Here is a 21,925-nt window from a genome sequence, read left to right as displayed (position 1 = left end):
GTATTCTTGCCCAAGATTTGGTCCTGCGATCTTTGGTAGTTGCATTCCTAGGCTGGGTAGGAATGTTTTCTTTCCTCAGCCAGACCCTGCTTTCCCAGAGATAGGAATGTGTCTCCTGTATGGGTTGGTTTCAGCCACAATGACTAGACTGAGCAGGGCACATGAGTCCTGGCTGAGTGAAGCTTAGAGGTCTGGAGTGAGTTGCTCTGGGTTTGGCTCTCCCTGTGCTACCTTTCACTCCTGCCTTTTCCTGGTTCTAGTGCCAGGAGCTCCAGGCCACTGCCAGAAGAAAGAGTGATGACCTCAAAGTGATTAAGATGGAGGTCAGCGAGCTGAACCAACCTTCCAGACACTTCAAGCGGAAATCACCAATCTCAAGAAACAGGGCACCGACTTGGCAGTGGAAGCTTTTCAGGGGTGGAGTTAAGAGAGATTATTTTATTTCTTTATTTTTCTAGGTTTGTACATCTTCCATAGTAAATTACGCAGGTGGGCAAAAGAGAAGCACAGCAAGGGGGTTGGTTTTTGGTCTTCCATGCCCCACTTACTGTCTGCTGGTGGCTGTTGGCAGAGCACTGCCCCCTGCAAGGCACCAGCCTGGAGGCAGAGCAGAAGGGTGAGCTGAGCCTCCAAGATGCCCAGGATAAGCTGGCCGAAGTGGAGGCCACCCCGCAGCAGGCCAAGGAGGACATGGCCCGGCTGCTGTGTGACTACCGGGAGCTGCTGGGAGCTGAGCTGGTCTCGGATATGGAGATCGCCACCTACCACAAGCTGCTGGAGGCTGAGGAGAGTAGATAGGTGACCCAGGGGGCAGAGAATGTGTGAGTGACCATCAGTAGTGACCCTCTGTCAACCTTCCCATCTGTGTCATGGACAATTAATTAATTCACTTATTCCCGAAACATCACCTGAGGTTTGTCAGGGGTGGGGAAGGGGGGTCTGGTCAGGGCCTTTGTCCAGAGTGCACATGAGTAGTGCAGGTCCTGGCCCTATAGGCTGGGGTTCCTAACTCCTTCAAACTTTCCCTCTGAACCTCTGGACCAAAGGGCAAAGTGGGGAGATTTCCCTGCCATTGAGAAAAACAGAGGAAAAAGAGTTTTCCTTAGCTTTCTTCAGTCCAGGTATGGTTGGCCTAGGCCCTAGCTGGGGAAAGGGTAGAGAAGGACTCTTGGACAGAGGGGGCTGGAGAGAGAGTATCAGTTGTGGGAGTCCAGGAACAACGGCAATGAACCCACCGAGAGTCAAGATTGTGGGCAGGGGAAACTGAGGACAGCTACCCTTGTCGCTCCAGGTCGAAACTGATGCAGTTCTGGAGCCCAGGTATTTTCTAGAGTGAGACTAAATTACACATTACACATGGTATGGATCACATGTAGGGTATCCTTCCTTTGGAAATTGTCCTCCTCTGAGCCCCCATCAGAGGATTTATTGATTATTCTAATTGTTTTCGTGCCAACAGGCTGTCTGGAGAAGTCACTGACAATGTGAGCTACTGTGAGTAATGAGGGATTCTCCTTTGTTGGTGACTCAGTAGTCACCCCTGACCTTTCCTGAGATAAGGAGGGAGGAGCTCTCAGCTAGGAGACTGGGGACCTGCAGCCATGACCTCACTCTGTGGGCACTGGCTGTGCAGTCTTGCACTGCTTGCGTCTTGTCCCACAGGTCACAAGACCAGGAGGGGATTCGAGTAGAGGATTCCTTTGCTTCTAGGATCTCATGCCCCTCTCCAGGTGGAGGAAGCAGAGACCCTGCCATTAGGACCCCCTGGCTGTGATGTGGAGAGTTGGTTCAGAAGGATGGGTGGGGTGGGAGCACTGGCATTGGTGGCCATTGTTCCTTTACGGACCACTTCAGGAAGAAGCCCCTCAATGCTGTGTGTGAGATGGGTGTTCAGGGATGTAGAAATAGCGATACCCAGAGCTATCCTGAAACCTTCCTCTCGGTCTCCCCATAGCTGTGGTGTCAAGCACAGTCCCCGCTTCTGATGTGGTTGCATCTGGCTTCAGGTCAAGGGGCAGAGTCTCTGCAAGAGGAGGCAACATCTTCAGAGGGTCTGGTGTAGCATCTGGGGCTGTGCCCAGGGCTTCAGGGTCTGCAGGGTGCAGTGGGAGATCCGGACGGTCCAGACCTCAAGTTGGGAATTCTGGAGACACTGGTTTTGGTGTGGAAAATGAGGAGTCCAGTTCAATTATTAACCAGGGCTCCAGCTGAGGGCACAGGAACCTGTAGATTGCCCTCCCAGAAGGAAAAGAAAATCTGGCCCTGATCTCACGGTGTCCATTAACCTGAGTATTTCACAGTGTACATATCTGCTCTGGCTGTACCCCACCTTTTAATTTTTTCATTTTTTTGCAATTTGGAGGCAGGCTTCTGGATCAAAACAAAATCTTTTTTTTTTCCCATACATCTAAAGGCGGGGGCCTCACAGGAAACCCGTCACATGCAGTCTCAATGGGCCTACAGGCCATCAGTCACCTTCTTGCCTATCTTACCTAGGGCTCTCAGTCTACACTGTCCCCTTCTATGGTACAGAAGCAAAATCTCTTCTTCCATCTCAGTCCTGAAGCACAGGCATACACATACCCTCTCTTTTACAATCACTATCAATTCTCAGTTATCCACCTTAATGGGTGTCAGTCATTAAACTGATAATCTGCAACCTAGGTTTATCAAGAACTTACTTTCCTTTGATGATTTTCTAAAGCCCCATCTGACCCATTCTGGGACATCAGGACATTCTGTCTCCTATAGATTCACAGACCCTGGGTACTTACCAAAGGGAGGAGTTTAGAGGAAGATCTATGGGGACCTGGAGGGTGTGGGCATGCCAGCCCAGACCCACCCCTTTCCCTGAGAAAGCCTGTGTGCATCATCACCTGGAGATAAATGTGACAGCAGCTGAGTTCATGTGTTTCCTCTTTCCCAGGGCTGGGGATAAAAATATAACAGAAGCAAATATGTCTTAGGACCATACTCCAGGTAGAGTCCAGTTTAAAATACATACCCAGTGTGACCTGCTCGGCTAAAAGAGTGTGTGAGCCCTGGGCCTTACTAGTAAGGAGAAGATCTTGTAACCTATTTTTCCTTTCGAAGAGCTGCCTCCTTCTACCTTCCTACTCCTTGTCCCCCACCCCCCACCATACTTTCCAGGAAACTTCATCAGAAACTTATTCGTGTGGGAACTTTAAAAAATGTGCACTACTCAGATGGGCCCTGAGTATTGCTCTTCCCCAGTCATCACGCCGCAACACAAGCATACAGGTACGCATGCTCACTCTCTTCTCCCCATGCCCACTTACTTGTGCTGACAGAAGGCTGTGTTATTTCTACTTTGCTTTGAAAGGTGGACAAAAATGACCCTTCTTTCCCTCCTTATTGAAGAAGCTTCCGTTTCTGAAACAATGAACTGCAGGTCCTCCAGCCTTGCTTGGCAGCCAAGCTGGTGTCATTACTGCCTAATTAAGGGATAATAGTCTTGTTATCATTCCTGTTACAAGAATTATTATCAGCTAATGGCCAGCAGGTGTGAAGTGGGAAGCAGCAGCCTGGGGGCTCAGGTCACAAGGGCAACTCCACTGCTTTGTCTCCTGCTTTGCTCAGAAAATAGTTCCCAGCTTAGCACCCTATGGAGTCCCCGGTGTGGGATTGGGAGTACGGTCTCATCAGTTCCCTGTCATGAGCGCTGTTGGGAGTGCTGAAAGGAGAGAACATGGCCAGCCAGGGAGAGGATGTGCATAGCTTCTCATCTGAGAAAGCCCTGGGTTTCTAGAGAGGCATTCATTCATTTGACAATCATTTATTGAGCACCTACTATGTGCTAGATTCTGTCCTTGACACTAATACAAAAAGATGGCCAAGACCTATGTCTACAAGGCAAGAGAGTGCACAGAGCACAGGATATAAGTGCTGACTAGGGGGAGTGCCTACCAGGAGCAAGAGGCAAGACTAGCAGGATGGGGGAAACTTCCTTGATGGAGAGCCCTCAAACTGAACCCTGAAACCTAAATGTTGAGGAGGAGTTAGCCAGGGGGAAGGGATAGAAGTTCTACCTCCTAGTGATGGGAACAGTGCTTGGCACACAGTAGGTCATCAATAAATATTGATTGTTGAAGGACTGAAAAAGAGCTTGACAAGAGCTTGGCTCTTCAGGCTCTTTCCCAGAAGTGAAGTCCAGTGCAGCTGAGAGAGAGGTGTGGCAGGAGAGGTTGATGAGGACCTTTCTGGCGAGAGTGACTAATTTGTTCTGTTTTCCCAGGACATTCCTGCTTTTAAAACCGAGCATCCCGTGTTCTGAGAACCCACTCAGTCCCTGGAAACCGGGATGGTTGGTCATCCTGCTGCTTCATTACCTCAAGTGATTTGGACTCCATCCCAACGTGTTTAACAGTAGAGTGATGTAGGGGCAAGGGTGTTTATCTAGCGGACAGAATGTGCCCAAGCCTGACAGTTGTCCCCCAATATCCTTTCTCCTCTTCTACAGAAATAGAAATTACAGATGAGCACACGGCCATCCACCTATGGGCAACATTTTCAAGCCTCCTTTACAAATAACTGTGGCTACGAAACAAGATTCTGGACAACAGAATGTGAGTTGAAATCATATCATGCTCCTGACTGTGCCCTGAAAAGGCAGAGCCCCTGAGAGTGGGTTCAGTCTCTGAAGAAAAAATTGTGAGGACGTTTAAGAAACTCTATAAACTCAGGCTCTACCCCAAACCTTTTGAATAAGAATCACAGGGTTGAGTTGTTTTAAAAAGATTTCAGGCAGTAGTAGTTAAGAGGATGGGCTCTACAGCGAGCTGCCTAACTTCCATTCCCAGTTTCGGACTGTGTGGTCTTGTCCAGGTAACTTAACCTCTCTGTGTCTCAGTTTCTGTAAAAAAGTTATCTGTAAAAAGTGCCTGTTGATCTTGCAACATTTATCCAGCACTTACTATGTGCCAGGTACTATTCTGAGCACAGTAACATGAAAAGAATATTGATTCTGCTTTTGTTGGGTATTTTATAAGTGCCAATTAGATCCTGTTCGGTGAGAGTGTCAGTGAGATCTTTTATATCCTTGATGATTTTTTTCTCTAGTGGTTCTATCAATTATTGAGGGAGGAGTATTGACGTCTCTAACTTTAATTGTGGATTTGTCTATTTCTTGTTTTGGTTCTATCAACTATGGCTTCACATATTTTGCAGCTCTTCCATTGGGCACATACACATTTGCATTGTTTTTTTTCTTTACTATTTTATTTATTTATTTATTTGAGAGAGAGAGCATGAGAGGAGGGAGGATCAGAGGGAGAGGGAGAAGCAGACTCTCCCAGAGCACAGAGCCCAACGTGGGGCTCCATTCCGGGAGTCCAGGACCTGGAGGCAGACGCTTAACCCACTGAGCCACCTACGTGCCCCACGCATTAGCATTGTTATGTCTTCTTGACGAATCAGCCCTTTTACATTTATATAAATGTCTCTCTCTGTTTCATAATTTTTTTTTTTGCTCTGAAGGCTACTGTATCTGATCTTAATATAGGTATGACACATACGTAACTCATAACAGTTTACCATTTGACTAGTGCAAGTGAAGAAATCCTAACTCTCTGCATCCCTTTACTCCCCTCCTTTGTGATATAATTTCTTAAATATTTCCCTTAAATCTATTTAGAATTGCCCTAGTGTTATAATTTTTGCTTCAACAATTAAAAATCATTTAGAAAATTCAGGAAGAGAGGGAAAGTCTATTGTATTTACCCATATTTTTTAAATCACCATGTTCTTTACTTCTTCCCAATCTTTCAAGATTTCTTCTTTTATCATGTCCTTTCTGTTTAGAGAACTTCTCGCCATTCTTTTAAGGTAGGTCTGCTGGCAACAAAACCTTTTGCTGGGTATAGGAAACCATGTTGACAGTTTTTTGCTTTCAAGCACTTGAAAAATACTATGCTAGTCCCTTCTAACTTCCGTGGTTTCTGATGAGGCTTTGGCTGCCCTTTGAAACCCTTTCCTTTATAGGTAGGGTGTTGTTTCTCTTTTGCTGCTTTCACAATTTTTAATCCATTCTTAGTTTTCAGAATTCTGACTAGGCTATATCTTGGTGTGGATTTTTTGGGATTTATTCTGTTTGGATTTGTCAGCTTCTTGAATCTTTAGACTTATGTCATTTGGGGAATTTTCAGTTCTTATTTCTTTGAGTACTTTTTCAACCAGTCCTCTTTCTTCTCTCATGAAACTCCAATAACATGAATGTAAGATCTTTTGTTATAGTTCCACAGGTCCCTGATGCTCAGGTCCTTTCATTCTCCCTCCCTTCCTTCCTTCCTTCCTTCCTTCCTTCCTTCCTTCCTTCCTTCCTTCCTTCCCTTCTTCCTTCCTTTCTTCCCTTCATCCTCTCCTCTTTCTTTCTTTCTTTCTTTCTTTCTTTCTTTCTTTCTTTCTTTCTTTCTTTCTTTCTTCTATCTTGTCTATTTTTGTCTCTGTTGTTCAGGCTGGGTAATGTCTGTTGTTCTGTTTTATAGTTCAGAGTCTTTTCTCTGGCCCCTTTATTCTGCTGTTAACCTCATCCTTTGAGTTTTTTACTTTAGTTATTGTATTTATCAATTCTAAAACTTCTACTTGGTTCTTGATATTTTATTTCTTTGTTGAGATTTCTATTTTTCCATCTGCTTTGCATATTCTTAATTGCTACTGAAGCATTTTTATCATGCCTGCTTCAAAATATTCATCATGGGGTCCCTCAGTCAGTTAAGCATCTGCCTTTGGTTCAGGTCCTGATCCCAGAGTCTTAGGATCAAGCCCTGCATCAGGCTTCCTGCTCAGTGGGGAGTGTGCTTCTCCCTCTCCCTTTTGTCCAGCTCCCTTCCCCTGCTCGTGCTCTCTCTCTTTCTTGCTTCTCTTGCTCACTCTCTCAAGTAAATAAATAAAATCTTAAACTTTCATCAGATATTCTAACATCTTTGTCACCTTAGTGTTGGTGTCTATTGATTTTCTTTTTTCGTTCCTTTTGAGATGTTCCTTGTTCTTGATATAAGTGATTTTTGATCAAAACCTGGACATTTGGGTATTATGTTACAAGACTCTGGATCTTACTTAAATCTTCTGTTTTAGCTGTCTTCTTCTGACATTGCCCCAACAGGGCAAAGGATTGGGTGCCACCCTCTTACTGCCAGGTTGGGGTGGAAGTCAGAGCTCCCCATGTGGTGTCCAGTGGTGCTGGATGGATCTGGGACAATTGCCTGGTGGGGATGAAAGTCCCAGCTGCTGCCTTGGCCTTCCCTGGCATCACCCAGGGTGCCTCATTATAGTCTGGTGAGTCTAGGGCTCCTGCTCAAGTTTTGCTGGAGTAGGTGGGGATGGGACCTCAGAGTTTTTTGGTAATGTTTGGCTAGAGTACGGTGGTTACTGTCTATATATTTTCTGTCTTTCTAGGCTCCCCCACTCCTGGATATTTGGCTAGAAAAGTTAGACTTCTGTACGGCTTCTGAAAAATCTGCACCCTTCCAGGCTATCGCTGTCTTCTGCTCCAAGTCTGGGATATATGAAACAAAAAGGAAACCCAAGGGACTCACCACCATGTCATTCCCTGGCTCCCAAGATCCCTAGCCAGTGTGATTTTTTTCTCTCCACTTTTCAGAGTCTTTTACATTTGTTTTATATATAATATCTGGGTTCTTAGTTGCAGTAAGTAGAAGAATAATGTTCACGCTATTTCTTCTGCTAAAGCAGGGTCAGAAGAAGGGGAAAGTATGTCTACTCCATCTTCCCGGATGACAAATACTAAATATTTTTTTACAACATGATTTTATTGCTTCTGGGGGTGATGGGAGGTTGATTTACTGCCTCCTGCATGCTGAACCCTTCAGAGATGCCTGCCTAGAAACCTGAGAAAAGGCTCATGGCAGCACTGGCTCTCCATGGGACGTGAGGCTGACTTAGCAACTGGGTGAAGATCAGATAAGGATTCAGGTGGCATTGAGTTTCCCATGGCAATAGCAGTGGCAGGATGTGACATGTAAGGGGCCCTCTTAGGGGAGTTTTTAAAGACAGATGCCAAGGATCTTGTCCTTAGAGGGAATGATTTCAAGAGACATTAAAGAATCTTTTTGTCCCTCTTTGATTTCCTGAGAGTCCCTCTGTCCTATGGTTCTTGGCAGTGGAGAGGGAGGATAGGGTGTGGGTCTTGTGCTTAGGAACCTTTCTAGCTGTTGGGGAAGATTGGCACACACGTGGAACACATGTGGAAACACTGAATTAGAGCAAAAAATAGGTACACTTTGAGGAGGCTGGCCAGAGAGGAGAGTTGGATTGAGATGTGACCAGAGAAGTTTCCCTGGGGTGCCCATATGGAAAGTTCACAGGGAAGAAAGGCCAGGATGGGAGAGGGGTAGTGAAGGCCATGCAGAATGACGGCTGGCTGTGCATTAGCACTCATACAACCGCACTGCAGAGTCGGCACTCACGGTGTGACCACTGGCTGTCAGCTCCTAGGGAGTCATCTCAAGGCCGGTGACAGCAGTCTGTAGTTTTGCTGAGACATGGGTCTGAATCAGGTCTATCCTGATGCTGGTGTGCTGAAAGGAGTCAATTAGGGAGTGATTCTGGCTGGAACACTTTACATCCTCATCACAACACAGCGCTGTTGGTCTTCACTCATCATGCCTTATGAAGAAGTGGCAAAGGGCTAAAACCTTTGTGCCTAGTGAAAAAAAAAGTGGAAAAGATTGCCAAGTGCTATTGCTGGTAGTGAAATTGACACCATCTAAGAAAATAATTATTCTTAACTAGAAAATAGTTTTGTATAAAAAGAGCAGGGGAGGTTGAATTTGGCGAGTGCTTGGTTCTGCGGTGGAAGCATAATACTGGTGTATTATAATACCTAATACAGAATAGGGCTATGTCTCTGGACAGAAATAGAGAAGGATTGGCAAGCTTCATTCAAGCACTCTGGTGAAATAACCGCATTTTTGTGAAGGATATTATATACCGTGTATATATTTGGGATTTGGGAACTGGGAAACACTTGGGTCACATACTCTGGCGTTGCCAAGGCTCTAATGAAATTCAAGTGTCGGTCCTCCCTCCTAGAATTGTGAGCTAGGCTTCTGTCTTATTAATTTATGACCCCAGAGCCTAGCACAGTACCTGGGACAGAGTCAGCCTTTAACAGAAGACTGTTAAGTGAAGGATGGGTGAGTGGATGGGGAGGTCGGCAGACAGATGGGCAGATAGATGGACAACTATGGCCTTCGTAGTTCTGTATGTGGGGTCAGAAGAGCAGCCCAGAGAACCTCAGAGCTGAAGCCTTCATTGTCTTGGGTGTTTGCAACCTCTGGGATTCATACCAAAAAAGGGCTCATGAAATGTTTGCTGCCCTCGGCTCTCTGAGCCTCGGTTCTCCCATTTGTGAAATGTGGATTATCATCCTTCTCCCCAGGCTGACTGAGGGACTAAGCAAGCTTCGGTGTGCGAGGAGCTCTTTTAATGCTGTAAAGTGCTGTGTTCGTGCTGACTATCATGAATGGTGGCAATGCCATTATTTCAAAGTCAAGGGTGGGGTGGTGGGAGAGCACAGGAGCAAAGATGTTGGTGTGTGCAGGGCTGCCTGGCGTACAGGGGAGTAGAAGACCTGCCTGGAAGGACGCAGCAGAGGCCTTGGATTCCTGTCTCCAGGAGCCCTGGGAAGCCAGGCCACAGAGCTTTTTCCTAACCACATAAAAGCAGTTCAGCCAGGGTCCCTGATCTGATGCCGGGAGAGCCCTGAGATCTCTCACAGATGAGGCTGTCAATTAAAAGTCTTCCTTGGCACCCCTGCAATCCAGCCTCCCCCCTCCCTGAGGAAGGGCAATTGAGGCTGTGACAAACCTCTCAGCCAAGATCTTTCTGGGGATAATTTGGTCAGGCTAATTATCCCATGTTAATTAGATAAGGCTCAAATTACATGAGCCAGGCTTGCAAGCCCAGCACTTCGGGAGTTTTCAAGTTATTTACCTGGTGTCTCTGATTTTGCTGGGAGAAAATGATTTCTTGCTCCCAGGCAAACTAAACCCACAAATTAGGGCAGTGGCTCCCTCCTGAGCCCTATAAAGGGGGAGCCTGAGATTGTAGGCTGGTGAATTGCATCTCAGCTAAGGGTGAGCCTCTTATTCTGTCTCTCTGGCCTTCCCAGCATGAGCCGCCAATTCACCTACAAGTCCGGAGCTGCTACTAAGGGGGGCTTCAGCGGCTGCTCGGCGGTGCTCTCTGGGGGCGGCTCTTCATCCTACCGGGCAGGGGGCAAAGGGTTCAGCGGGGGCTTTGGAAGCCGGAGCCTCTACAGCTTGGGGGGAACCCGGAGCATCTCCCTCAACATGGCCAGCGGCAGTGGACGGGCAGGGAGCTATGGGTTTAGTCGAGGCCGGGCCAGTGGCTTTGCTGGCAGCTTGTTCGGCAGTGTGGCCCTGGGGCCCGTGTGTCCGTCCGTGTGCCCTCCAGGGGGCATCCACCAGGTCACCGTCAACAAGAACCTCTTGGCCCCCCTCAACGTGGAGCTGGACCCGGAGATCCAGAAAGTGCGCACCCAGGAGCGGGAGCAGATCAAGGCTCTGAACAATAAATTTGCCTCCTTCATCGACAAGGTGGGACTTTTTGGAGCCAGGGAAGCATAGAGCCCCTTCCTTCCTCTACCTTCACTGCCCTCGGGGGGCTCCCTGTTTGAAGCAGAGGAAGGCAGGACACTCACTCCTCAGGATGCAGACACAGTGAGGACAGAGCAGGGAAGAACGGGACAAAGCTGAAAGCAGTGCTGAGGGGGTGGGGGTGGAGGGTGGCCAGAAGGGCAGGAGGAGCCAGGGAGTTTGGTTTGGAAAGGTCTCCAGGGAGGCAGGGGACGTGGCCTCAAAGTTGAGAAGTAGGAGAGTAACAGTTTATGAAACTAGGAAGCTGGGGAGACCTCCATGGCAGCCTAGGATATCTATAAACCATGAGACCCAGTTTCTCCTCTCATGGGACCCAGACCAGCTCAGATTCAGGTTGAAAGACAGCCTCATGGCCTATAGTACCCCCAACGTATAAGGTGAGGCAGGTGGGGATCAGCGATACCCCGGAGCTGTGGTCCTCAAAAGTGCTCCCTGAACCAGCAGCATTAGGAGCACCTGGACACTTGCAGAAATGCACATTCTCAGGCCCCACCTCATACTGAACGGCAAGCTCTGGCAGGGAGCCCCAGGAGCCCCCAGGTGATGCTGAGGACCATTTGAGTTTGAGAACCCCGAGGAACAAAGGGGTAGCAGGGCCTTGGGAAATAGAGACTTCCTGCGCACAGAGGAGCAGGGGAAGCTCACTGGGTGACAGCGAGCAGGGTGGCAGAGCATGAATAGGAGTCCACCGGACGGAGGCGGGGAAAGGAAGCCGAGGGAGGGGGAGCCGTCCCATGTAGCATGGTAGACCTGTCCGGAGAATGGGGAGAACTTGGCTTTGCGAGAGAGTCAGGTGAGTGGTGGAGGAGGGGAAGGACGGGGTGGGGACATTGCGAAGAGCACAGGAGGAATTTGGATTGGATCCTGCAGGTGATGGGGAACGGCCAGAGCATTTTGAGTAAGGGAATGATACAGTGTTCGCAGGCTGCCACTTGAGAATGCTGGTTCTTCCCCTGGAAAAACGCTCTGAGATCAGAGACTTGGACATGAAAGCAACATAGGAAGGCCCAAGCCCCTGAGTCAGCTGAGTGCTTGCCTTTGGCTGGGCTGGGAGATGCCATGATGGAGGGGACAGAGTGGAGGCAGAGCACAGGCCAGGCCAGCAGGCCCTAAGTGGGGGCACCCAGGAGAGTGAAGGCCAGGCCCGGCCAGCTTACATGTCTAAGGACTGGCCCGTGGACGCTAGTCCAGGCAGATTTAGACAGGGGCCAAGGAGACAGGTCTGACTAGCGGGAAATGAAGATGATGAGGCCCTGCTGCATCTTCGGGGCTGCCTCCAGAAAGAGAACCTCAGCCAGACAAAGGGCGCTGGGCGGGGGAGGGCTGTGAGGGACATTTCCTAAGGGCCGAGGCTTACGCTTGAAGCTAATGCAGCCACTGTCCAGGAAAGGAAACGACACAGCCTCTCTATTGACCCAGTACCTGTTGCTTTGGGCCCCAGGTGCGGTTCCTGGAGCAGCAGAACCAGGTGCTGGAGACCAAGTGGGAGCTGCTGCAGCAGCTGGACCTGAACAACTGTAAGAACAACCTGGAGCCCATCCTCGAGGGCTACATCAGCAACCTGCGCAAGCAGCTGGAGACGCTGTCTGGGGACAGGGTGCGGCTGGACTCGGAGCTGAGGAGCATGCGGGACGTGGTGGAGGACTACAAGAGGAGGTGAGCGGGACCCCACACCTGGGCTCACTGGCCTGCTAGAGCTGGGCTTTCCTAGCAGGCACCGGGACACTTGTCGCTGGCCTCAGGGGCACTGAGTTCAGGTGAGAGTGGCCCATCCTGAGTTCCCCTACCCGGGCAGGGTGAGGGCCCTCTCTGGGCGGCCAGGCAGTCCGGACAGTGGAGAGTCAGCCTCTCAGGCAGTGACAGGGCTGTCCTGGCAAGTGGCCACCTCCTTGGCATGCTCCCTCATCCTCCCCACTGGAGAGAGCCTCCCAGCTCCTAAGCTTGCTCAGTGGGTCCCCAAGTTCCAAGGAACCACCCTCCCCCTGCCCCAACCCAGCAGGGCAGGGAGTTGGAGTTGCTCTCATCTCCCTCAAGTCGTGGTCATTTGGGCCATGCCCCCTCTCCCTGTCCCAGGGGATAGTTCTGGCTTCCTTAAGACTCATGCTTCGAGATGGGGTGAAGTTATTAGCAGGGGTATTGGACAGCTGGAATGACATAAGAATCACAGCTAAAAGAGGCAGCAACATGTTCCTGTGATTTGGACACTTAATGGGAAGAGGAAGAACCCACTTACTCTCCAGGCATCAGGGGAAATCCAGACCCCACATCGTTTGGTGCCCTGGCCTGGGAGCGAGTTGCCCACAAACCCTGTCTATAGCACTGACTAAGTAGTCCTAGCGAGCTGGACAGATTTGCAAAGCCATAGAATAAGACCTGCTATACGGGACATAGTGTGGGCACCTATTTTCCCGCTTCTGTGATGAGGACACACGCACACACCTTGCTCACGGCAACGCTTTCCCTGCAGGTATGAGGAGGAAATTAACAAGCGTACAACCGCCGAGAATGAATTTGTGGTGCTCAAGAAGGTGAGGACGGGGTGCGTATCCCTCAGGCACCCAGGTGATGGAGTGTGGCGGGCAGGGGAGGGAACAGAGAGGAGACTGAGGACTGGGCTCCTTGTAGAACGACCCGGAGCTGAAGTGCCAGAGGAAGATGGGGGGATGCACTGCTTGGGACATCTTGGGACACCTTGATGTTTACCTAGAATATATCACCTTGTCCATTTTTTATATTTGGTGTGAGTGGGCAGGAGCCCAGATGTGGGTAGTCAATGCCCAGGTGTGTCCACTTAGGCTTGGGAAACAGGACAGGCTTTGAGATGGGCTGCAGGTTTACCTTTCAACTCTGCCTGTCCCTGGCAAAGTGCCGTGGCTGTCCTGGGCTCTGACGGCCGAATGACCCCCACGTGGGAGATAGCACTCCCTCCTAAGCCCCCTCTTTGAGAAACAGAAGCAGTAACAGGATTCCATTTTGGATGGGGCACAGAGGAGTTCCAGAGCTCACAGTGAGTCCCGGGTGAAAGTCGTGTTCCTGCCCTCTGGGTCTTGACTCCATTCCCTGGAGGCAGCTCGCTAGTCTCAGTGTTGGTGCTTGGATGCCAGTTCCTGGGAGAGCCCTGTCTGGGCTTGAAGAATGGCGATATCAGGGGGTCTCTGGATTCCTTTAGGATGTGGATGCGGCTTACATGAGCAAGGTGGAACTGCAGGCCAAGGTGGATGCCCTGGATGGAGAAATCAAGTTCTTCAAATGCCTGTATGAAGGGGTAAGGCTCCATCCCCCAGTCCTATCCCCAGCTCTGTCTTCTGGAAGGACAGACATGTGAGTGGTTGGTTACTCATTCCTTAGTAACTTTAAAAGCCCAGGGGATCTCCAGGATTCGGATGCTGGGCGCCATGTTGATCAAAGGAAAGTGTGACATCTATCCTGGTGCTCCCAAATGTTGTGTGCCATCAGTCCCAGCCTGGCATCCAGATGTCCTGGTCTCACTTCCTTCAAGAAGCCATGGGCCCTTATGGTGTTCCCACTGGTCTTCAGCCAAGGATATTCTCATTTCTTCCTGTCTTCTCCCAGCCACTTGGGTGTCTCCCTGGGTCTTGAGCAGGAATCTCCAGGGGCAGAGGTAGGGAGTCTTCACACCCTTTCTAATGCCTTTGACCATCTGGCTTCAAGCCTGAGCCTGTTGGCCAAGAATATGTGGGCTCCTGTGTCCTTAGTGTTTCTCATGTGGTGGCCAGGCTGTTTTCCCACTATTTTCTCTACTCCTGACCTGTCTCAAGTGACAGACAGATGGGCTGTTTTCTTTCTGAGCTGCTTCAAACCCATTCAACAGTTTTCAGATGTGGTATTGAAACATCAATGGGAGGCTTTGGGGAATACAGCTTGCATCTATTTAGGAGGGCGTAGGGGATCTCCTGCTAGGAAAGGGCCATCACCTTGGCACCCTCCTCTGCCCACAAAAGGCATTTCATGTTTCCTTCTTTCCCATGTAGGAGATCGCTCAGATCCAGTCCCACATCAGTGACACGTCTGTCATCCTGTCCATGGACAACAACCGGAACCTAGACCTGGACAGTATCATTGCTGAGGTCCGTGCCCAGTACGAGGACATCGCCCTGAAGAGCAAGGCCGAGGCCGAGGCGCTGTACCAGACCAAGGTGGGCCGCACACCTCCCCAGAGTCCATGGCCCTCCATGACCCACACATTTGCTGGGAACACAGTTCTGTCCCGGGCACTGGGGGAAGCCCAAAAGGAGGAGAAGATGAAGCTCTTAGACTGATCCACTTAGACTGGGGCAGCCCATGGAAGGACACCTACAGCCAAGTGCAAATGAATGTGGCACAGACAGAGTCCCAGATGCTGCGGAGACAAAGGTTAGGGGACCAGGTGGGGCAGGTCAGGACTGACTTCCTGGAGGCAGAGGGTTTTGAACTGAGTTTGAGAGGAAGGGAAACATGGGTAGTTAGCATCACAACTCCCTCATTAATTACAATAAATTAGGGGGTCTCTTGAGTGTGATCTGAGATCAGGTAATTCCTACCTTTCATTCAAGTCCAACTGCAAGGATAAAGGGGGAGTATGAGTCCCTTAGATCTTAACTCCTCTAATGGGTTGTGGGTGGGGAGATGATTCTTTAGATAATTTGGTTTCTCAGATCAAGATGGCAACTTCCTAATCGTTCCATGCTGTTTATCGGGTTCCTTCTCAGGGGAGATTCACATACCTGAGGACTTGTCTTCTCCCTCCCCCTACCTCCTTGCCACTGTAGGGACAGAAAGACGTGGCCAGCAGGGGTGAGAGGAAGGGAGGCTCTCAAGGCCCAGGCAACAACACCAGCCAGGGCTCCTTGATAAAAGTTTAGACCCAAGTCTCTGGTCCCCACATCCCTACACGTGACTGCTGCAAGCCCTGTGGGACAGCCATGCGGCCCAGCCCCTCTGGATTGTCAGTGGCCAGTGCTTAACCCCAGGTTCCTTCCAGAAGAATTAGGCAGGTCTGCACAGACGTGATCTTTGGATCACTTGCTGTTTGGGGTTATCCATACCTGAACTTCTCCATCTCGGGGTAAGCACATAGTGACCAGAGTTTCATTAGTGTAGTTCTAGAAACAGAATTATGAGGTCTTCTTATTATCATTCCCCTTTTAAAGATGAAGAAACCAGGGCTCAGGGGGTGTCCGTAACGTGTCAGGTTCACTTAGCTGGTAAGTGATGGAGCTGGATTTGAATCTAGATGACTGATTGCCAATTCCACGGTGTAGACAGAAGATCAAGACATGACTCTGGTAAGAAGTGCTCATAGTGAGGGTTTGGGGTGGGCCGGGAGCGGAACGGAGAAGGCTGCTCGCCTGTCTGCTTCAAAAGGAGACTGCTTGGTGTCAGAACTAGGGAAGTTAGTGCCTCCCTCTCTGTAGGTGTGTAGGGAGAGCCATCTTGCTCACACAGCTTTGTAGAGAAGCAGGAAAAGAACCACCTGTCCTACCCTAGTGTTTATCGTCCCAAGATTAGAACCAAAGATAAAACACAGGAGCATAGTGAGAATCCCCCTGCCTTCCAGGGGACCTGGCACCTTTAAGAGGAATCCTGAAACTGGGACCTTGTTAGGGTCAGATACGACCTGCAAGGCCAAGCACCGGGGGCAGAGAGAGGCAGTGCACAGCCACCAGAGTTGTAAATGTCACACTTTTCCAAGTTCCTCTTAAGCCAGATTCTGGGGTAGAACTAAAGTACCCTCTCTGGCGATTCCCTGGATGACATCAAAGGCAGGAGTGATCCTGAAACTAGTAGATGGCTAGTGGTGTTGGGGAGCAGCAGAAGCTGCCACCGCACACACACACACACACACACACACACACACACACACACAATGTCCCTCATGCCCGGAAAGACTTCCAGTAGCCTGGGGCCCAGCTGAGCTATGAAGGAGAGGAAGCTCAGAGAAGACAGGTCCCTGCCATCCAGTCATGCTAAGTCTGATGGGGAAAACACAGAAAGGTGTGCTTGTAATACAGCGTGGTAAGATCTATGGACTGGAGTGCCAGGAGCTATGGAAATAGAAGTACACCCAACCGGGAGATGAAGGAAGGCCTCCTGGAGGAAGTGACTCTGCCCCAGCTGAGTTGGAACTAGCTAAGGAAAAAGGGGAAATGGATGGGGAAGGGTTTTCCAAGTGGAGGTAGTGGCTCATGCAAAGACTCAGAGACTTGAGAGCACAGGGACATTTAGGGAACATGGAACTGTTAGGCAGGTGTAGAAACAAGCAGATGAAGGACAGGGACAGTGAAAAAGGAGTCTGGAGAGACTGGTGGATGCCAAACCTCAAAGAACCTTGACGCTGTGCTCATAGTTTGAATTTGACCTTGACTTTGAAGGGCTATGGGTAGAGGAGCGTCACGGCTGGAGTTGAGTGTTATAAAGCTGCTGCATGGGTAGCCGGAGGCCTTCAACAGTTCTTAGGACCCAATCTAACCACCAGTGAGATAACTGTGCTTAAGGCAAACTAATAAATTCAATGAGCAGGTGGTTGAGTGGGAGGCTGTTGGCAGGCCTGATGAAGTTGGGGACCCCCACCCACCCGTCACACTCTGGAGACAAAGGCACAATCTGCCAGGCTGAGCTCAGCCAGGCCCCGAGTCAAGGTCTCTGCTTTGCCCCCTGTCCCGCCAGTTCCAGGAGCTCCAGCTAGTGGCCGGCCAGCATGGGGATGACCTCAAACACACCAAGAATGAGATCTCTGAACTGACTCGGCTTATCCAAAGACTGCGCTCGGAGATTGAGAGTGTGAAGAAGCAGGTAAAGGGGCTTAAGGGAGTCCTGACTCAATTCCCAAAGGAGGAGTGAACTGCCTATCACACATAGCTCCCCTGGGTCCCTCTCTTACTCTTGGTCTTCCATCTCAGAACCCACTTTCTCAAATGGACCCCCTAGTCTCATCCCCCACACTTACCTCCCATCTGAAGTCTGGAACAATTGGAAGGGTCTTTTCAGAAAGCCAAGTAGCTGAGAGTAACAATCTTCCCTGACCCACACTGACAGGACTCCTTCATCATGAATGTGGCTTTGCTGTAGGAAGTGGGGCCAGACAGAGGAGGGTCCAACCACAGTGAGCACATTGGGGTGAGGGGTGAAGTGAGGCCTGGAGGACCCTAGAACTCAGGGGAAAACGCTACCTCCTGACCCTCAGTGCTCCAACCTGGAGACGGCCATCGCCGATGCTGAGCAGCGGGGTGACTGTGCCCTGAAGGACGCCCGGGCCAAGCTGGACGAGCTGGAGGCCGCCCTGCTCCAGGCCAAGGAGGAGCTGGCCCGGCTGCTGCGCGAGTACCAGGAGCTCCTGAGCACGAAGCTGGCCCTGGACGTGGAGATCGCCACCTACCGCAAGCTGCTGGAGGGCGAGGAGTGCAGGTGGGTGGTGGGAAGGGTCTTAGAATATTAGAGCTGGAAGAACTTTCGGAATCTTCTGACTCAGTTTCCCAGAGTATGGGAGAGGTTGCTGGAGGGTCTGGAGATTCTTTTCAGGTCACCCACAAATATAGCTGTAAACAGCATCTGGTCAGTGAACAAGGCAGCGATATCCTTTATAGGTCTCCTGTGACTTTCCAGATTACGACAGGCAGAAAGTCTCAGCGTGGTGCTGTTGTGTCTCTCACACCACCCTGACCCTTACAAATATCCCTATTAATAAAGAGACAGTAGATTCTAGGTTCAGAGCCTCTGGCAGGCAACAATATCTAGCCAAAAATTTTTTAAATTGCTATATTTTTATTATGTTTATTTTTATTGCTACTTTTCTCCCCCTTTTTTGGTCAGGTAGTGTTGGCTTTCTATTTACCCTGGTGATCTAAAACTTCTTTTTAAGAAAAATGCATTTTTTTGGTTATAAAAGATGGAGCCAATGAAAAGCACTAAACATATACTGTATGAGTTGTACACGTCCGTAGCAACAATCAAACAGGTGTACGGGAAGCACTGGGGTGTGACAGTCTCGTTCTAACTGAGCACCGCTTGTCACTGAGACTCACGGGGGAGAAGCTACTGGCCCTAAAACCAGACAGCTCCTTAACGGCACTTCCGATGCTAATATTCTACACGTATATTTATTCCGGCACTAGCCTTGCAGGAATGAGGAAACGGGATAAAGAGAAACGCAGAGGAGGGACCCTGAGGGGTGTTGTTGTTGGGGGCCCCAGGTTTGCAAATTGGCACATCTCTGGGGGGAAGAGTAGCCTTGTGGGGGGGGGGCACAGAGACTGCAGTTATGCCGAGGCCCCCCCAAGTTTGCAAATTGGCATATCTCTGGGGGGAAGAGTAGCCTTGTGGTGGTGGTGGGGGGGCACAGAGATTGCAGGTATGCCGAGGCCATCCGGCCGGCTGGAGGGGCTCGTGGAGGCTGGGCTAGGCTGCCTGCTGGCTTCTAGATGGCTTCGGATTCCACGCCCTGGAGATTCACCTACGCTTTTCTCTCCGCACAGGATGTCGGGAGAATACACCAACTCCGTGAGCATCTGTGAGTATCTCACACCCCGAGGGAGCATTTGTAGTCCATCAGTGATACGAAGTAAGCGGGTGCCTACCACCCGCATGGAGCAGCCTGGGCTCTGGCTGGTGGATCACTAGGGTCGCCATCGCCTTACTTGCTGAGGCCTGTTGCCTCTTCCTCTGTGGGGTTCCCACTGCCAGCCTCCCATCACATTCCAGTACTCCACAGGGGCCCCTGCCCCAGAAATCTCACCTATGCTGGGATGATTCCCAGCACACCCTTCCTGCATGACAGAAGCCTTGAGCTTCCGGAGGCCACCTCCTCACTGAGAGCGGAGACCTGCGCCCAGACACGTGGTGCACCGCCCGTGTCCATGCTGGCTCCGTAGCGTTCCGCCCAGTCTCCTAAGACAGGCCAGCAAGACCTTCTCTAAATCAAGCAACCAGGAAATTCTTTGAAAAAAATTAAGAATGTATTTTAAAGTTAAATGTAAGACCTGTTGGCTTATGTGATGCTTTGGGGGAAGCTCTTGCTACTCCTGTTTGTCTGGAGAATGAGAAGGTCCCCGATTGGGGGATTCTGTGGGATCTGGGCTATTTTTTTCCAGATCTTGAGCCGCTCAGGCATTGAGCATGTCATTAGAGTCCACTGTTGATGTGAAGTGTTTGCTTAAGAGGGAGGCATCGACGCTAGATACAGCTGGGAGACTGGAGGGGACTTGGGGTCACCCCTGCCCGGGGACATACACTTATCACTCCTCCCTGCACCCCCCACAGCGGTCATCAGCAGCACCACGGCGGGGACCACGGGCGCCGGGGCCGGCTTCGGTTTCAGCAGTGCCGGCACCTACGGTTACCGGCCCAGCTCGGTCTCGGGGGGCTACGGCATGCTGCCGGGGGGCTGTGTCACTGGCAGTGGGAACTGCAGCCCCCGCGGGGAGGCCAAAACCAGGCTGGGGAGTGTCAGTGAGTTCAAGGACCCCCAGGGGAAGACCTCCGTGCTGAGCTCCCCCGCCAAGAAAACCACAAGATAAAGTGGAAGCCCATTTCCCAGCTGTCCACCTCACTCTGCTTTTCCTCTGGACTCCCTTCTCCAGGAAACTCCGGTCGCACGTTTCTCCTGGTCTCCTTCTTGCTTTCCTTGCCACTGACATTTCCGCTCTCCCACCTCCTGCCTTAGTCTTTCTGAATCTAGAATCAGGATTCCAGACCATCCTTCTGCCTCCATACTAAGAGAGCCCTTAACTCAGCACCACCCCCTTCCTGAAGCATTGCCAACAATGATGGCCTGGACCTTGCCCTGGCCTGCACGCCTCCCCCAGAGGAAGGTCTCTCTCTCAGCCGTGACCCCCTCCACGCCCTGGCTTGGGAGGCTGTTTGGCCACGTGCTCCACGGGCTCATGAGATTACAGGTCCACCGATAGGCCCACAAGGGTGTCTCCTGTTACGGCAACACCGGCTCAGGCGGAACACCGGGGTAGAGCTCATACCTTGTGCGGCCCCTGCATGTATAGACAGCTGGGAATAGCCCTGAAGATGGGTCCCGTCCAGGAAGGGATTTGTGCCCTCAGTATGTGAGTTCTTGTCCTTGTTCAGGCCTTACCTCCCTGCTTCCCGCGTCTCACCAATAAACTCAATAAAACTCATGCAGGACGAGGCTGCTTCTCTCTCGCCACAACTCTCCCATTTGTGGAGGTCAGTGACCTGGAGCCTGGGGTATCGAGGTCCAGGGTGTTCCACAGTGCCCCAAAGAATCTTTTAATCTGAGGGAAAGTGATCCCATTGGGTTTTGTGAGACTCGGGATTCATCTCTGACCGCCGTCCCCAGCAGACGCAGCTCTGACTCAGGCTTTTCTCAGGCCAAAGCTCCAGTGCGTGGGCCATCTTTTTTTTTTAAAGATTTTATTTATTTATTCGACAGAGAGAGAGAGAGAGAGACAGCCAGCGAGAGAGGGAACATAAGCAGGAGGAGTGGGAGAGGGAGAAGCAGGCTCTCAGTGGAGCAGGGAGCCCAATGTGGGGTTCGATCCCAGGTCCCTGGGATCACGCCCTGAGCCGAAGGGAGACACTTAACGACTGAGCCACCCAGGCGCCCCTATAAGTGTGCCGTCTTTAACAACATGCAGATCAGCGGCTGGGAGAGGGCAGGATTTAAAACTGGTCCAGAGGCAGCAGAAAGGCAGTTCTGGAAAGCCTAGGGCTCAAGTTACAGCTATTCCCTGTTCTCTGGGAAAAGGCCGAAGTAGAGTCTCTCTAAAGTACTGAGCCATGTCCCCTTGGTCTTGGGTGAAGTGAATGTCTACGAGTACGAGTTGTGTTGAAGCATGGGCCGTCTCTGCGACACACGCCACCCAGCTTCCAAAACACTCTTGTGCTGAGAGCCGTCTGCCCGGTTCCAAGGCCGTGATGATGCTGTCAGGACGCAAAGAGCCAGGGAGAGGCTGGCCCCCATTCAGGCTGGGACTCACAGGTCCATCTGAACAGGGTCCCTGTGGATCCAGGGAGCCTTAGAGTTCAAGTCAATGGCTTTGACTTCAGGTTCAAACTCTGCAACAAACTGGGGATCAAGAGCAAAGCTCTTTAGACTTTCGAGTCTCATTTCTTTAGCTATAAAATAGGCAGGGTAATCACCCGTGGATTATTGTTAGGCCAAAATGAGGTGACGCAAACACATCTTGTACAGTTCCTGGTACAAAGTTCATTTGTAATAAATGTCAGTGGAAACAGAATCTCGTCCTCAAATCTTTTTGCTTCAAAAACTTGACTAAATGTGCTCACTGAAAAGAGAC

At 50.5% G+C, this 21,925-nt stretch overlaps 1 protein-coding gene across 1 annotated transcript; it reads left to right on the top strand.

Moving 5' to 3' along the window:
* Positions 1 to 10,114: 10,114 nt before the first annotated feature.
* LOC113257577 (keratin, type II cytoskeletal 73) lies at positions 10,115 to 20,867 on the top strand. The gene is made up of 9 exons (XM_026501798.4): positions 10,115 to 10,598; positions 12,100 to 12,314; positions 13,126 to 13,186; positions 13,828 to 13,923; positions 14,651 to 14,815; positions 17,325 to 17,450; positions 17,842 to 18,062; positions 19,130 to 19,164; positions 19,914 to 20,867. Exons 1-9 carry the CDS (start codon positions 10,152 to 10,154, stop codon positions 20,168 to 20,170), a joined length of 1,623 nt encoding a protein of 540 aa, XP_026357583.2. The 5' UTR covers positions 10,115 to 10,151; the 3' UTR covers positions 20,171 to 20,867.
* The last annotated feature ends 1,058 nt before the right edge of the window (positions 20,868 to 21,925 follow it).

This window comes from Ursus arctos, unplaced genomic scaffold (assembly GCF_023065955.2).
Source record: "Ursus arctos isolate Adak ecotype North America unplaced genomic scaffold, UrsArc2.0 scaffold_26, whole genome shotgun sequence".
Classification (NCBI taxonomy): domain Eukaryota; kingdom Metazoa; phylum Chordata; class Mammalia; order Carnivora; family Ursidae; genus Ursus; species Ursus arctos.
This window is presented reverse-complemented; position numbering and strand designations above follow the sequence as displayed.

What these genes read in the sequence shown, in the direction of transcription:
- LOC113257577 (XM_026501798.4), top strand. Translation starts at nt 10,152, where the DNA reads ATGAGCCGCCAATTCACCTACAAGTCCGGAGCTGCTACTAAGGGGGGC. An exon ending in AGGCGCTGTACCAGACCAAG is followed by an intron (nt 14,816 to 17,324) that starts GTGGGCCGCACA and finishes CTGTCCCGCCAG; the next exon opens with TTCCAGGAGCTCCAGCTAGT. An exon ending in CACCAACTCCGTGAGCATCT is followed by an intron (nt 19,165 to 19,913) that starts GTGAGTATCTCA and finishes CACCCCCCACAG; the next exon opens with CGGTCATCAGCAGCACCACG.